At 39.8% G+C, this 17500-nt stretch overlaps 1 protein-coding gene and 1 long non-coding RNA gene across 7 annotated transcripts in view; one reads left to right on the top strand and one right to left on the bottom strand.

Annotated features, from left to right (window-relative positions):
- The window catches only part of LOC135111457 (uncharacterized), a 232870-nt gene that overhangs the window by 13855 nt on the left and 201515 nt on the right, over window positions 1-17500 (top strand). The gene's annotated exons all lie outside the window — the stretch shown is intronic.
- LOC135111456 (uncharacterized) overlaps window positions 1-17500 on the bottom strand; it is a 46482-nt gene that overhangs the window by 5770 nt on the left and 23212 nt on the right. For both annotated transcript variants that reach the window (XR_010273744.1, XM_064024750.1), the window contains exons 3-4: window positions 2615-2724; window positions 1432-1519 (exon numbers count right to left, since the gene is read on the bottom strand). Coding sequence is in view for 1 of the 2 variants with exons in the window: in XM_064024750.1 (XP_063880820.1) it covers window positions 1432-1519; window positions 2615-2724 (198 nt within the window). In the remaining variant the exon portion in view is untranslated. The remainder of the gene's footprint in view (window positions 1-1431; window positions 1520-2614; window positions 2725-17500) is intronic.

Below are 17500 nucleotides of genomic sequence, written 5' to 3'. Positions count from 1 at the left end.
TGTTATCAGGTATATGGACTTGAAGGCTGTATATGTTGTGTACGTGGTTTTAGATTTTTAAAGGTAGTAAATTATGGGCCTTCATTATACAGATGACGTAGTCCATAGGTAATTGTTATCCACGCATGTGTTCCGAGGCAGCACCTGAGCTAGTTTAGATTAGATGATTGGACTGCTGTTGTGTCAAAGGTAGTGCATAAAGGAATGATTAACGTTTAGCGATTGCTGTAAAATTATTGTTGTTGTTGTTGTTGTTCTTGTTGTTGTTGTTGTGGACCTCAAGTGTTATACATCCTTCCACTGCCTATTCTAGTGATCTTCCCCCAGAATGGCAACACATAGAGCTTTGTGGTATTATAATTACAAAGTGTACAGTGTCTGAAGAAATTTTCACACCTGTACTGCATTACATCACGCATCACTAGAAAATATCTTGACCAGATTACAGGTACATACGTTATTCTAGTGCTGGGGGGTAAGACATTCCTCTTTATGTAAGGGGGTCTCTGATCTTGGGCAACAGAAAATAAGTAAAAGAAAAAAATAATAATAAATAAAAAAATAAACATTGAGGTGCCAGTACCAAAAGGAAACAGCCAAATGGATTATCCAAAGTTGGAGGATAAGTGTCTTTAAACCCACGGTCACTGATGGAATAATATTTTGATCTGCTGTATAGATAGATTATTCCTGAAAAGCACAATGGATTACGATAACGACCCTAAAGCCTCTAAGGGCCTTTATATCTTACAACAATAGGATCAGATCTCCATTGTATTTACCATACGGGGATTGGTAGAATATTATTTCGACCTCATATTTAGTTAGATTATTCCGGCGACAGTAAATTACGCTAAAACCTTTAAAACACCTTATATCTTAAATAATAGGATCAGATCACTTTCGTCACCACCCAGCGGCCATGTCACCATCACAAATCCCCTGTAGAGGTAGGCAACATATGGTTTGAGACGCAGATCATCACTCTTATAGCGTTTCCTTCACCGTCCCCTCGAGGCGCCGCTGCGAGGTAGGCTCTGATGACTAGTATTCCACCCCCTTCCCTGCAGCAGACTTTATCCTTCACCTGCTCTCCCTCGCTCCCTCCCTGCACCTGTTCTGTTGACCCTCTCACCTGGATACAAATTAATTCATTAGCTCCCTTTTCTGACCTAGTCCTTTTTATTTTCCCTCCTTGTTCCGCACACTTCAGTAATCATTCTGCTTTCCTACTCTTTTATATCCTTCTCTGTTAACTTTCTTTCCTTTATCCATTCTCTTTTCCCCTCTCTTCGTAACCTTTCATTCCCTTCCTCGTTCTCCCTTCCTAACCTTATTCCCTAATCCCCTTAACTTTCTCCCTTATATAGCACACTCCCTCACTAACTCACAGCTCACTTCCTTACCCACCCACTCGTGCCATTTACTCACCAATGCCGTACTTGCTGTAGAAATCCTCTATCACTCTCGTCTCTGATCGCTTCTGCCGTAGCCGAGGAAGGGACTTGGACCGCCTCGCCTGCAGGTACAATACCCATTAGAGCCATCGATGGTGGGAAAGTTTGTTTACCTAAGGCGAGTCACATCTGAGAATTGGTGTTATATCGAGACTCTTGTTGATGCGTTGGGAGTGAGAGAGAGAGAGAGAGAGAGAGAGAGAGAGAGAGAGAGAGAGAGAGAGAGAGAGAGAGAGAGAGAGAGAGAGAGAGAGAGAGAGAGAGAGAGAGAGAGTTGGGCTTTGTGTGTGTGTGTGTGTGTGTGTGTGTGTGTGTGTGTGTGTGTGTGTGTGTGTGTGTGTGTGTGTGTGTGTGTGTGCATGGCAAAGCTGAGCCATGCATTATGCAACACTTCAACAGTATTATATGGCAATGCCCAACTTTGCAATCCACGCTGGCTATAATTCTCCTGTGAAACCGATACATGATCATTAATTTTTCTGAAACATTGGAAATTGCTCCAGAATTCAATTAAACAGAGGAATGGAGGAATATTTAATAGAGTAAACCGTCCATAAATAGCTTCTTGAAATCTGTTTACATTCGTGTGGCAGAGAATGTTCCATGTTACCAGTAAAACAAGCATATTTATTCCTAGTTGCTGTTTGAATTCAAGTATGTTAAAGTGAGGGTAGTTCAAGTCAAGCTCTTTAAATTCTGATGTAAATTTTAAAACCTGTGAAAGAGAATATTTGCTTTATATCCTTGATCGCCAGAATATTGGTTTATACTGTACTCTCTCTCTCTCTCTCTCTCTCTCTCTCTCTCTCTCTCTCTCTCTCTCTCTCTCTCTCTCTCTCTCTCTCTCTCTCTCTCTCTCTCTCTCTCTCTCTCTCTCTCTCTCTCTCTCTGGATAGAATTTTAATTGTGAGTTTATTATATTGCTTTTGATCGTTTTATTGTGATGTTTATGCCATTCAAGCATTTTAAGTTCGGAAAATGTCAATAAACCATAATAATCTCTCTCTCTCTCTCTCTCTCTCTCTCTCTCTCTCTCTCTCCTCCTCTCTCTCTCTCTCTCTCTCTCTCTCTCCTCTCTCTCTCTCTCTCTCTCTCTCTCTCCTCCTCTCCTCTCTCTCTCTCTCCTCTCTCTCTCTCTCTCTCTCTCTCTCTCTCACCTCCTCCTTGGCGCGCCGTTCACTCTGCTGCTGGATGTACATAGAAATGCTTTCCTCAGCCGCCCTCCCGAAGGTCTTGCCATACCGGAACATTAGGCCCGGGATGTAGCCTGGCGGATGGAGGGCATGAGGTGAGACTAGCCGGGAAGGAAGGAATGAGTGAAGGGAGGTGAAGGCAGGTGGTTAGGTAAAGGGGGAGACGTGAAGGGGTGATGAAGAGGGTAGAAAGGGAGGAAAGGGAAGTGATTGAAGATAGGGAGGGGGATATGTAAAGTGGGAATCGTCAGAGAGTGATAAAGAGGGCAGAAAGGGTTAGAGAAGATGGTGTGAGGAGGTTGTGACTTGTGAGTGAACGTGTAGAAAGTGGAAGAAGAGACTAGTGGAGGGAGGATGTGAAATTTAGTGGAGGCAGGAGGAATATGGTGTAAGAAGAATGATTGGAGGGAAGGGTCACAGAAAACAGAGATGAAAGAGTGAAGGAGAGAGGAGAGGACAGAGGGAGAATGAGAGTGGATGCGAGCACGATGGAGTGAGTGAAGGACAAAGACAGAGGGAGGGGAGAAGGAGAGACACCAGAAAAAAGGTATAATAAACATATGTAAAATAAATTGAGGAGAGTTCGTGTTATTTATTAAAAAAAGAAAAAAACTATTGAATCTACTAGAAATACTGATACGTACAATATCAAGGAATATATGCATGAAAGGTTAAAAAAGAGGTGTGTGTATAGATCCGTTCAGGCAGACAAAGAGAGCAAATAAAGAAAACAAACTAAATATAATTAAATAAACAACGTGCACTGAGGTGAGGAAAAAAAAAAGGCAGTTTCGGTTTTAATTAATGCATTGGGAAAGAAATATGAGAGGAAAACGAGAGAGTGGATGGAGAAACACGTCATATAACTTAATAATTCTAGTTTTATTACAGTGAGTTCAGCACAAGAGTTACTCGTGAAATAATGATAAAGGAAATGATGATAATGATGATATCTTAAAATAATGAGGATGATGGTAATAATAATAATAGTAGTAGTAGTATATAATAATAATAATAATAATAATAATAATAATAATAATAATAATAATAATAATAGTAACCATAAGCACAACAATTTCAGTGATAATAGTGTATTCATCATCATCATTATTATTATTATTATTATTATTATTATTATTATTATTATTATTATTATTATTATTATTATTATCATTATTATTATTATTATTATTATTATTATTATTATTATTATTATTATTATTACTATTATCATTATTATTGTTATCACCACCACCACCACCATGGATTTGGTATTTAAAGGCCACTGAAAACTCTTGAATATTTTCAAATATTGATTAATTGATACTATTTACCACATTTCTTACAAGTCACCATGGAAATTTTTACTTATATTCATCTTACGTTCGTTCAAAATTATTTGATGTCACTTTGCACCACTTCGACATTCATGTACAGCAATTAACGCAGTCACTGTGCAAGAACACGGACAACATCAAATTCATAAACCACAGCCAATATTCAGTCAGTGTAATTAATGTTGAGTTAGAAAACAACACATGATGTCAGCATTGCATCATTTACCATAAGTAATCCGTAATTCTGTTAATCTTCGTATATGTACAACCTGCCATACCAAATATAAAACAACATGTAAATATCCTACTCCTTTTCTGTACAAGATACTTAATTTTCTAGACTGCATTACCCTTTCAAGTTCACTTAAAGTTATTCCGTCCATCTCGGCCTTTCTCTGGTCATGCTTGGAACCTCTGCCTCTCTCTCTCTAATGAATTATTCCTCTATTTCATAATATAATATACCCTAATGACTCACAAAATAACCCGCCCTATATACGTGGTGTTTTATAGACCTTTGACGAATCAGACACTGCTTTAGACCCCTCTCAGAATACTGTTGACCAATCAGAGACCACCTTTAGCCAGTCCGAAATAAGACGAAGTTTCAGGCGGAGCGTATGATGTGTTTCCATAAGTATCTCGTGTTGATTCTCTTTCTCCTGTTGCAGTAACTCGCTTCCATGTTTGTTGTTTTGGCCTCCTGTGTGTGTTTTCGGGTTGCCTTGCCCTTGGTGTCCTGTGTGATGAATTACCTTTCCGTTGGCGTGACCGGCATGTTGTTCTTTACTTCATCCATCTTCATTTCTTCGGTCCTCTTATTTATTTTGCTTTCTTCTTTGTTTTCTTATCTCTTCGTTTCTTGTTTCTTGTTTCTTTTGTTTTCTTCTTTTTTCCTTTCTTCCTCCTTTCTTCCTATCTCACGAACATTTTTTTTCTTATTTACTTTTTTCCTTTTTTCCTTTCTTTCTATCTCACGAATATTAATTTTTTTTTCCTTATTTCCCTTCTTCTTTTCTCCTTCCTTCCTATCTTAGTCACGAGCATAAGAACGTAAGAAAATATGGGAAGGTGCAAGAAGCCATCAAGCCAATGTACACGTGGCAGTCCTTGTATGCTTTTCATGTTCCTCCCTTACGTAATATACTATTTGATGTAGCGTGGTCACAATAATGGGAACAATACAACAGACGCTTACACCAATGCCTGGCCTTAGGAGTATTGCCTCTAGAGTCCTAATATGTTATCTTACTGAGAATGTTATAGATATCAGCCAACTATTCCCCCTCTACTATATATGGGCAATACTGATAAAGAATGAATTGATATTAGGTATGGGAATAATAGGTAGACATCAGAGAGAGAGAGAGAGAGAGAGAGAGAGAGAGAGAGAGAGAGAGAGAAAGCGAGAGAGAGAGAGAGAGAGAGAGAGAGAGAGAGCAGTAAAGCAGTAAAGAATAAAGAGGAACAGTGAGCGAGTGGGAATAGATTGATGGAGAGAGAGAGAGAGAGAGAGAGAGAGAGAGAGAGAGAGAGAGAGAGAGAGAGAGAGAGAGAGAGAGAGAGAGAGAGAGAGAGAGAGAGAGAGGGTGTAAAAATGTCCAATGTTTAAGTAATAGAGAGAAGAATAAAATAAAAGGTGATGATGATGAAAGAAAAAAAGTAGGAAGGGGAGGAACAGTAAGGGTAGGAGGAAGAAAACGAAGGAGGAGGAGGAGGAGGAGGAAGAAAAGAAGAGAAAAAAAGAAAAAGAAGAAGGAGGAGGAGGAGAGAGGAGGAGGAATACAAAGGAATACAAAGGAAAGCCAAACAGCAACAAACCTTTTGGTCCTTGCAAGGCTGTTTGGTAACTACTTCTAACTAGCTACAGTGAAGAGAGACAGGACAGCATAGCAGAAGGCTCCTCCCCACCCACCACTCCCTCCAGCTTGCGCTGGCATGGAAATAGTTGGGAAAAGTACCATGCAGTATGGAAAAACTGACATGGAAATTTTCATAGGAAAGGATGAAAGGAAGTTCTACTATTCACCCTACGGTGAACTCTATACGCCTATCTGAAAGTTAATACAAGTTATATTAAAACTGTTGAATAAGAGTTTAAATAGTGAATTTAGTAATTATTCGGACAAGAAGAGAGCTTGTTGGGGATTTGCTTTTAAATATTTGTCTATTTTATTTTTGAATGATTCAATAGTATTGCTGTTTACAATTTCGGCAGGAAGTTTATTCCATATATTTACTATACGATTAAAGAAGAAATGTTTGGCCTCGTGGGATTTAAAACGTTTGGGTATAATCTTGAATCCATTATTTCTTGTTAGGTTAGAATGATCAATGGTAAAATAATTATGTGCATCAATGTTACTATATCCTTTGAAAATTTTGAACACTTCAATTAGGTCTCCTCTTATCCTGCGCTTTGTTAAACTAAATAGGTTTAGTTCTTCCAGTCGTTCCTCATACGGCTTATTGCGCAATCTTGGAATCATCTTTGTGACTCTGCGCTGTATCTTTTCTAGTTTTTCAATGTCTTTTTTGTAGTATGGTGACCAGAACTGTACACAGTATTCTAGATGAGGGCGCACCAGTGAGTTATATAAGGCAAGTATAACCTTTTCTGATTTAAATTCAAAGGTTCTTCCAATGAACCCTACTAATTTATTTGCCGTCTTTACTGTTTCTGTGCAGTGTTGACTCGGCTTTAGGTCGTTTGACACAACGACACCAAGATCTTTTTCTTTATCAGCACTTGACAGTGGCATGTTATTCATTACATATCTCGCCTGAACAATTGTTGCTTCCGATATGTAGAATTTTACACTTTTCTATATTGAATCTCATCTGCCATTTTTCTGCCCAGCTTGTTAGTTTATTGAGGTCACACTGCAGTTCCTGCCATTGTGACACAGACGTAACTCTACTTGTTATTTTGGTGTCGTCTGCAAATTTACTCATTTTGCAGTTTATCCCTTCATCAATATCATTTATGTACATTATGAAGAGTACTGGTCCTAATACAGAGCCTTGAGGAACGCCGCTATTTACCTTATGCCACTCTGACTCTTTTCCATTTATTACAACACGCTGTTTTCTGTCAGAGAGCCAGTCTCTCAGCCATTTCAGGGTGTTTCCGGCAATGCCGTGAGCTTTTACTTTACTGATGAGTCTCTTATGAGGAACAGTGTCGAAAGCTTTCTGGAAATCAAGGTAGATAATATCAACAGAAAACAGCAAAAAAAAAAAAAAAAAAGCTTCCCAACAAAATGTCACTCTCAATAAAAGACCTTTAATTCTGCCGGGAACAATGTCCACTAACACTCTTCTGAGCAGCGCGTGCAAGCTAAGTCTTCAAGTGGGCACGTAAGACTTAAAAGAATGCAGGCAGTCACTTCAGCGCGGCCCAGTATGCTTGGTTGCTGCTTCACACGCCACCGACACCGAACACCAAACACAGGCTTAGTTTGTACCTCACTGCTATGACGAGTAAGGAACTAAGGGTGTGATGGGAACTTTTCGGAATTTTTTTTTTATTACTGTCCTCTTTTCTCCTTTTTCTTTGATTTTCTCGCCCTTCCGTAATTGTTGTAAGTAGCAGCCCATATCCAGGAGTGCTGAGTAAAGTGCGTTTATGGAAGAGTTGGGATTCCACGCGAAGTTTTTCCTCCATGACAAATTATCTTGCGTTAGGTTTGGGGAATGTCTGATGAGAGGAGTCGTTTTTATTTATTTATTTATTTATTTATTTGTTTTTTTTTTTAAGGGAATGTTGTGGATGAAATTTGGGGAATGTTTGATGAGGGGAGTCGCTTCGATTTTTTTTTTTTTGAGGGGAATGTTGTGAGTGAAATATGCAGAGAAGGGGAGGCAAGGAGGGGTGGTCACTGAATTACTGATGGTGCCCTACATCTTTATACACCATTAAAGTTGAATTCGATGATGAAACCCTACTATTTATTTATAAGATGCATCCTTCGTATAACGTGGTGAAATGTTCTCGGAAAGAACACTTTTCAGAAGGCAACAAGTCCTCAGTAATTTTCTTCTAACACATTTTATTTTGCATTGATACGCGTGAGTTGCTACTTGCGATAAATACAGAAGAAGAGATAAATAAGAAAAAAAAATAAGGAAAAGAATAATAAAAAAAAACTCGTGAGCAGCAGCAGCAGCAGCAGCAGCACTAGCAGCACGGCCACCTCCCTGTTTACTGAAGGACGTCAGGGCGACCTGTATTTGCTTGCTTGCCACATTCCTGACCTACCACAACCGATCTTTACTCTAAATTTACTCGGGATAAGAAAGAAAATAAATACAGCATATTTATTTATCGATTTACTGCAAAGCAACAACGAAAACTTTTCAGGAAACTATTGTGCGCGTCCAGGCGATGAATACTGGCGTTAATGATCTCAGTAGCCTTTCTTTGGCACTGCTCGCTTCCTGGTGAGTGAGTAACAAGAAAAAAGGTTATGTTTTCAGCGAAAGAGATACGTGTCTTCATCACCTGGCGCTCCTGATAGTGGACACAAAGGAGACAAAGACTGACGGAAAGCAGGTGAGGGTGACACGTAAAAGTGTGGAGCAAGGACGTGGACGAGGAGATGAGGAAGAAGACAACGAGAAGGGAGGGGGGAAACAGATTAAGAGAAACAAGACAAAGAAAGAAATACGTGGGAGGGAGAATTGGCCTGAAGGAATAGGAGCAAGAGCAGATGTAGATGGAATGTGTGGAATGAGAGGAGAGGAAAGGCCAGAACAATGGAAGGAAGGTGAAGAGAAGCGACAGGGCGGCAAGGCGGCGTGGCGTGGCTTAGGCCGGTATTACGTAGGGACGTTTCCTTTGACGAGTGCGCTTTCAACGTTAATGCGTCCTTGTCCCTTCAACAGTAAGCAAATCGTCAGAGAAATCCCTGAAGCAGGAAATGATTGCTTTCGCCGAAACATTTACTGTATTTAGAGTAGAGTGTTCACTGGAAGCAGGACGGAACAAACTGCGTGAGTCTCCGCCACTTCATGGGTCGAGCGCTGACTGTTTGTCATACATTCACATCCCAATAGTTTTTATTTGTTTTACTTTGTCTTGCATTGATTTCGCAATCAGATTTTTGTTATCATAAATGGCAAATGGTAAAACGCAATAACATTCAGAACATACAGGCCTATGATGGGAAATATATTATTAGTATTGAGAAATATCCGTGAATGCGGGAGCGACTTTGCATCACGCTCTTGGGAGATAGTTCTGCCGCCACACGTCCGCCACCACCAGCCATGCGCCTCCTTGGGATTGCTTTTAGTTTATCAATCAATGCATTACGAAGCAAAAACAACAAAAATCAATGAGTTATGAAGAGCAGTAACTAGTCTCATGTTATGCTCACCCAGCTTACTCTGCTCAGCTCCCAGTGAACTAATTATAGTTTTCAAAATAATGAAACTACAAATCATTTTATAAGAATTGTATATGTGTGTACTGGTATTGCGTGTGTATTGAAATAAGAATGGCAAAGCTTTTTAGTGTGTTTTTATATTTGACATTGTTTACATTCTGAGAGCAGCGACGTACAGACCACCACACAACACACACAGCAACGAGCCTGCGGAGGAAGAGGAGGAAGGAAGAAGAAGAAGAAGAAGAAGAAGAAGAAGAAGAAGAAGAAGAAGAAGAAGAAGAAGAAGAAGAAGAAGAAGAAGAAGAAGAAGAAGAAGAAGAAGAAGAAGAAGAAGAAGAAGAAGAAGAAGAAGAAGAAGAAGAAGAAGAAGAAGAAGAAGAAGAAGAAGAAGAAGAAGAAGAAGAAGAAGAAGAAGAAGAAGAAGAAGAAGAAGAAGAAGAAGAAGAAGAAGAAGAAGAAGAAGAATGACGGAGACGAGGACTCAGCCAAAGCCATAGGAGGAAATACCGGCGTGGAGGAGCAGAGGGGATGGTGGAAGGGTGATAGTGGACAGGGAAGGAGTGGGAGATCAGACCATCTTGGAGGAATGGAGTGGGATGGTGACCGGACAGGAGAACGAGGACTGAGTTGACGCGTTGCTCCAGGAAAGCTCCAAGAAGACAAAGAGTGGATGATGCGAAGACTGAGAGATAAAGTTGAGATCAAGGGGATTTGAAGGAGCGTAGGAGGCAAGCTTGCGGAAGACACTGACATCAGAACGGGAGGGAAAAATATGGATGTTGGTGGGAGTACACAGGTGAAGGACACGACGTGAAGCCTCCACTTAGTGTTGTACAGTTGGGATATAAAAGTGTAGTTAAATGTGCAGTAATGCCGTACCGTAATTAAATTGTAAATAATGAATGGTTTGAGGCAGATATCACACTGTTCAAGTTTTCACACACACACACACACACACACACACACACACACACACACACACACACACACACACACACACACACACACACACACACACACACACACACACACACACACGGGCTAACCAGTGGCAAGAGCGTATATTTTTCTTACTGTCTGTCTGTCTGTCTGTCTGTCTGTCGTAGCATATCTGGTAATATTTGCGACGTTTGAATAATATATATAGGTAGATAGATTACTAAATATTTCCGTACGGCAGCGCACTATTGTAGGCCTTGGTGTTGCGTAAAATGACAATAGTTGACTCACCTGAAACAAATAATATCGTCAGACGTTGTAAAATCAAGAGCTGCTGATGAAGTATTCAAAGTAAAGACAATGTAGTAAAAAATTGTGAAAAAGAAAAAAAATAGTGCAAAGAAAGGAAGGGTGAAAGAAAAAGGAAGCAGACAAACAAAGATTGTCACGATCATAACATAAAACATTACAGTTCACATTTTTTTTTCTAATCCATGAACTCATTATAAATTGTAATGAATGTTATGAAGGAAAACTGTCAAAACACTGAGTGAATATATAATGCCACTAACTGCACGAGACAAAGCAGCTGGCGGTACATGTGGTATGGTATTTGGTTATTGATCTATTTAGTCATGAAGTTTGAAATTAATCTGCAAAAATTTTTGTATGTTTTTGTTATACTTATTTTTGCGAGTGTGTGTGTGTGTGTGTGTGTGTGTGTGTGTGTGTGTGTGTGTGTGTGTGTGTGTGTGTGTGTGTGTGTGTGTGTGTGTGTGTGTTTATTTATTTTTGTATTTATTATTTTCCTTTCTGTCTTTCATAATTTTCTTTCTCTTAGTATCTTTTCCAAGCGTGCACCATCTTTACTTCCACGTTGTCATCCACATTTTCCGCCTCCTATCTGTTCCCATTATCGTTGTTCACCCGCTGATGGAATGGCCGCGCAGTCCATCCACTTGCTCTGTCACTCACACTTAACATAACAGGCCTGTCCTTTGTACCTCGCGTTGTGTGTGAGCTAGTTTTGTGTTGCATTACGTGCGCTTACAGTAATCAGCGTTAGTGCCCTTCAGGTGACCTTACCTGCCAAGAGGTGGCTGCATGTGATCACACCGGGGCCATTTAATGAGTGAACCTTTCTAGAATCACTCTGTTCTGTTGCTGGATGATGATTGTGGTGGTGTTGATGGTGACGAATAAGATAAGAATGATGTTTTGATATGATGGTGATGATAATGATGGTGGTGGTAATGGTGGTGGTGGTAATAATGGTGGTGGTGATGACGATACTGATGCGTAGTGTTTTGGCGTGATTAACACATTACGAGTCTTCTTTGCAGTAAATATTCATAATGTACGTGGTATGATATAGTTTCCTTTTTGCGCATTCTCTTTGTTTGTTTTCTTTCGTTCGCAATCCACACAGGGAATTATTCTTGCGTGTTCACTTCACAACGTTTATACACATTTCACTCTCCCGTAATACTGCAGGCTCCCGTAATACTGCATCGTGCCTTTTTCTGCATTGTTCAGATCGCCAGTCCAACAACCTCAGGCGTGGACGGGGCGTGAAGGCGTGATTGGCGTACTGGGAACATCAGCTCAGGGGTATCAATCATTATATTTACATTACTCACATAAAGTAATCGACAGTTGTGAGACCAGTCAGAGTTATCTATAGTGACGTTATTTTTTGTTCAATGTTTTCATGCCCCACACTTTGAAAATATAAGGATTTTTAGTATAATTATTAGTATAAGTGTTTTTTTTTTTGTTTGTCTTTGCCTATTAATTATTTTCTCATTCATGTACGAGTATTAAGGCTTGTATTTCCTATTATCTCCTTATTACCTCTTGGCGAAATCAAGTAATTATTATCATCATTATTAAGAATGATTTATCCTTCATATAAGTAATTTTGTCTAGCAGATTTATTATGTAGACTGAGTGTGTATATTCTGATTATTGTATTAGCCTTTGTATATCTAATTATCTGGCCATTACTTCTGGGCGAAATCAGGTAATTATCATCAATAGAAATTTCCCGCTTTGCAGTTACGATGTCAAAACACCCTCTGGTTTCAGATTACTTGATTTTAAACTCTTCCCTCCAAAATAAATAGATAGATTAATCAACATGAAGGCAAAATCACCCTCTACAACTCGTCTTTTTGGGAGGCGGTAAAGGAACACTGCCAACAACATTACGACCGTGAAAGTGACCCATAAACACCATAGCAGCGGTAGCACACCCTTACGCGCCAGGAAGGTAGGCATGAGTTGCAAAGGCGTGGATGTAGTTATAGTGACACGTGCGGGGGCAGTGTTGGGAACAGGTGTGGTAGGTAACTGTTGGTATAGAGGACGGGCGTGATGGGAGACAGACGTGTCATGCAGGTGTGGATAACATGTGCGGTAGGATGGTTGAGGGACGTGTGGGAAACAGGTTTGGTGGGACACGTGTTAAAGGACAGGTGTGTGAAACAGATATGGGAGCTGGTGTGGAAGACAAGTGTTGGGATAGGTAGGTGCTTGAGGACACGTGCTAGAGACGTATACGAGTATGTATAAGGCAGGTGTGTGTCGCAAATGTTTAGGGACAAATCTAGGAAACAGGCGTACAGTAAAGGTAAAAGAGGATAAGATTCAGATGTGTGGACAGGAACCAGAGACAAGTGTGGAAAGAAGACAAAGGTGGGAAGGTGTTGCGTGACAGGTGGAAGGGAAGATGACACATAACTCCTCGCATCACCTGACGACCACTGACAGGTAAAAAAATGTCTTAAACACATCACCTGTAATTACGCCTCTAAGCTAGTACGTTAAACACACCTTGTTATTATAACCTGACATGCGAGGCTCCTTTCCTGGCTGGGTGTAGGTAATTTGGCGACCTTATGCTGGGATTCCTTTTAACTGTATTACTTCAATGGCTTAACGTATACTGCATAAAGTGAAAGCAGGGAAATTTTTGTAGATATAGGTATTTCTTCTTTAAATGCCTTGAACCTTAGCTGTATTGCTTGCCAGGGCGTAGCTAATTTAGTGAACTCAAGCCAGTATTTCATTTTAGTGTATTACTTCACTGATTAACGTATACTACATAAGGTGTAAGATGGAAAATATGTACAGATATATGTATTTCTTCTTTAAATGCTTTGAGTCTTCTAATTGAATTGCTTGCCAGGGCGAAGCTAATATGGTGAATTCGAGCAAGTATTTCATTTTAGAGTATTATTTCCGTGTCAAGAGATATATTAGACAAGATGGAAATAGGGAAGTTTGTCTGTGTATTTCTATTTCATCTTTAAATATTTTGAATCTTAATTGTATTACTTGCCTGGGGGTGGCTTGTTGTGTGGACTTAACCCGATATCTCCCTCAAGTGTATTGTATTATTTCAAGAGGTAAAGATCAGGAAAGCTCGCATGGATATTTGTATTTCATCTCTAAATACTTTGAATCTTAATTGCATTGCCTGAAGAGAGAAAAATTGGTGGAAGGAAATTCGTTCTGGTGGATCATTTACGTTGCCAAAAATTACTTCATAAGCCTTTTAACCTTTTAAACCTTTTCCTTGCGATGTGCACCGATTCTCGACAGAAAAAAAAAAAAAAATGTATGAAATTTTTCTAAGCGTCTGCAAGAAAGAATAGAATTAGAAGAACAGGTTTTGCAACTTCTAGCCAGTTTAATGTTTAGAGGTGACTTTAGAACGAGAGGAAATGTTTCAGAGTGGCTAGTGATTAATGGAAGATGTCAAATGGCAGTGAAAGGGTGGAGAATATTTGCATATTATCTGTAAAAACTTTGAATTTTAATCATGTAACTTAGAGAGACAAGGAGGGACCTATAGTGATTTATTTTTTAGTTTATACTGTAATTGTTTGTCTCCTTTAACTGCCGTGATTCTTAGTTACATACAGAGAGAGAGAGAGAGAGAGAGAGAGAGAGAGAGAGAGAGAGAGAGAGAGAGAGAGAGAGAGAGAGAGAGAGAGAGAGAGAGAGAGGAGAGAGAGAGAGAGAGAAGAGAGAGAGAATCACCCTTTATTAATCATCATACAATTCTGGCAATATACATTTTTTGACAGGAGAAAAACACCACACAAACACGCAATGACATAACCTTTTCCCTCTGTTCAGTGCTGCAACGTTACAAATATTGGTGTTTTCTATTTTTTTTTTTTTTTTTTTTTTTTCCTCATGCAGCTTCCCGGCCCACCGCTCCCGTCATGTCAGGGTACCATGCCCTAGTTCCGATCTTAATTTCCATTACATGTACGTACCTCGCTATTCTTAGTAAAATTAATGGTATCGCATCATCCCTTCCTTCAGATATTTATTCCATAGCGACGCAAACTTAACTAGTTGATATATTTTCATATTATTTAATGACGCTGGCCACAGTCAGTTCTGCCTCTGCAAATTAACTAACCTGTATTTCTTTTCTTTCCACCTGATATCATGCCTCCCATTTGGTTAATCATGTGCTGTTTCTAATTATTCTCTTCATCCTATTCTCTGAATTTCTTTTTCCAACAGATATCGTGTCTCCTTTTTTAATTATGCATGTGTCCTTCCTTGCCACACTTTTCATCTTTTTTTTCAGTTTCTGTTTCCATCAGATATCACGTCTTCCTTTTTACTCATTCGTTTGCTACTTGTAATCGTGCCTGCTCTTTTCCAGCCATCATTCCCATCAATAAATTTGCCTAATCTTCTATCAAAGCTGCCCGTTACCTCGCACTAATAACCTGATTGCTGAGTCTATTCCAGTCATCTACCACCCTAATTGAGAACGAGTCACGCACTTTTTTCATCTCTTACTTTTATATTTTCTACTGATGCTTCTCGTTCTACCCTCTTTCCCATCTTCTATCTCGCTTCCTTGGATATATACGCCTGACATGATTTACAATCAGTTATCATTTTCAGTCTTGGCTGGTCTGAAGAAAACATATTTCCTCCCTCAGAATCTAATCTCGCAAATGTTGTTTATCAGTAAAATATTATTCCATTACATTTCTATCTATCAGCCCTATAATAACATAAATTTACCATACTGCTCTAATATTCAGGATGTAGAATGTGGTGGATAGGTCTTCTCGGCTTCTCAGACCACTCAGCACATCACCTCTGTTTTCAATTAGCAATAACAGGATTTAAATCAAGCTCAACCATTACGGTGCATCATTAATTCCCTCCCCTACTTTACTAATCAGCTTTCGTTGCCTTGACTGCTTCACCGCCATCCACCAATATCGAACCTCGCGCCATTTCTTGTATTAGAGGCTTTTGTGTGTAATTTTCTTTTTGTAGGTTCTGTCTCTTTTTTTTTTTTCAGCATGTACGATCTTTGGGTTGTATCACTACGCAACCCTTTCTCTGATTCCTAGTCGTGTAGGAAATTGCAGCATTTACTTATAAACTTTTAGTAATTGCCTCTATGCAGATTACACGTGGAATGGGAAAAGATTATCTGCTAATCTGTCTCTTTGTCTCTTATGTCTCGTATGTTTATTCATTGTATATTTCAAGTGCAGTGTCGACAAACTATCCCCAAAAGTGCCATTATGTCGATTGCCATTTTGTTCTTCCTTTGTGTTTCTTTGTGGCGCCTTGCTTTTTTGCTCAGCGATTCTTTCTTGCCATTATCAGAAATTGTTTCCTCATGTATTGCTCCTTTCTTCCTTCGCTCAGGCACACAACACCGCGTTCCTTTTTGTGTCTCTCATCTTCCTTTCAATCTGCTCTAGAATTTCTCCCTCCATTATAACTCCGGGCGCCTTCCTGCCACCCTCTCCCGCTGCCCTTCAGTTCGAGCACCCTTAGACCTCGCCACTTTTTCTCTATACGTTATTGTTCCACGTCCTATTACTGAATGTCACTTCACTATATCCGCTTAGAAATAATATACACAGCTTTGCCGGATTTATTCGCATGTTACTCTGGGGCAGTGAGGTCTCTTAGTGGATTAACTCACTGACATATTACTCTCTCTCTCTCTCTCTCTCTCTCTCTCTCTCTCTCTCTCTCTCTCTCTCTCTCTCTCTCTCTCTATCTCTCCTCTCTCTCTCTCTCTCTCTCCTCTCCTCTCTCTCTCTCTCTCTCTCTCTCTCTCTCTCTCTCTCTCTCTCTCTCTCTCTCTCTCTCTCTCTCTCTCTCTCTCTTTCCCAACCCACCCACATCAGGTATCTTTGTTTTATATTTTCTTGCTACCAGAGTGACCGTCCATGGGGGAAAAGCGTGCTCAGTGCCTCTCCCAAAAAGTTACAGAAGTTCGGAAAAAATCGGGAGAGAGAGAGAGAGAGAGAGAGAGAGAGAGAGAGAGAGAGAGAGAGAGAGAGAGAGAGAGAGAGAGAGAGAGAGAGAGAGAGAAGTTAAATATTTTTTGAACTGTCTTGCTACTTCTCTCTTGAAACAGTTGAAGTCCTAGGCAGAGAACACAAACAGGTGCAGTGAGAGATGGAAAGAAACCGTGAGAAAAGTTTAGAAATGAGTGATTTGTGTCAGACTCGACCAAAAGCTTTTGTTATGTCTAAGACAACAGCAATGGTTTTATCCAGCTCTGTTAAAGAGGATGACGAAGATTCAATAAGCAAAGCTAGAAGATCGCCAGTAGATTGTCCTGTACGGAAATCCATCCTGGCGATCAGAAGGAAGTTGTGAGCAATTAGGTGCTTTAGAATGTTACTGTTGAGGAAAGACTCAAAAGCCTTTGAGGAAATCAAGAGTACGTATAGGTAGGTAGTTTAAAGAATTAGGACGTGTTAAATGTGGACAAACTTCCAGAAAGAAGGAAAGATGGATGTCGATAGACAGAGACGGAGAAACTTGATCAGATAATGGGCGACAGTGGTTCTTAGAATCGGGATAATTCCCGCAACTGAGGTAAAAACTACATTAAATTTCTTTATATGTCAAGGAGACCGAGCAGTAACATAAAATGGCAAGAAAAAGGCCCTCTTATTTTGCTGACCGCAGAAAAGTTAAACTCCAAAAGATTGGCCAATTTAGTTTTGGAAGTGTCTTGATATTTCTCTTCTGAAACACTTTAAGTCATAACAAGGAAGGCAGGTAGAGTTTTAGGGATATCAGTGAAAACGATTAAAGAAAAAAGACACCGATTAATTGTGTTGTCAGGAAGACGGACTGAATGAGGATGAGAATGAAGAGAA

Source organism: Scylla paramamosain, chromosome 22, assembly GCF_035594125.1.
Source record: "Scylla paramamosain isolate STU-SP2022 chromosome 22, ASM3559412v1, whole genome shotgun sequence".
Taxonomy (NCBI): Eukaryota; Metazoa; Arthropoda; class Malacostraca; order Decapoda; family Portunidae; genus Scylla; species Scylla paramamosain.
Note: the sequence above shows the minus strand (reverse complement) of the source record. Positions and strands in the feature narration are given on the sequence as shown.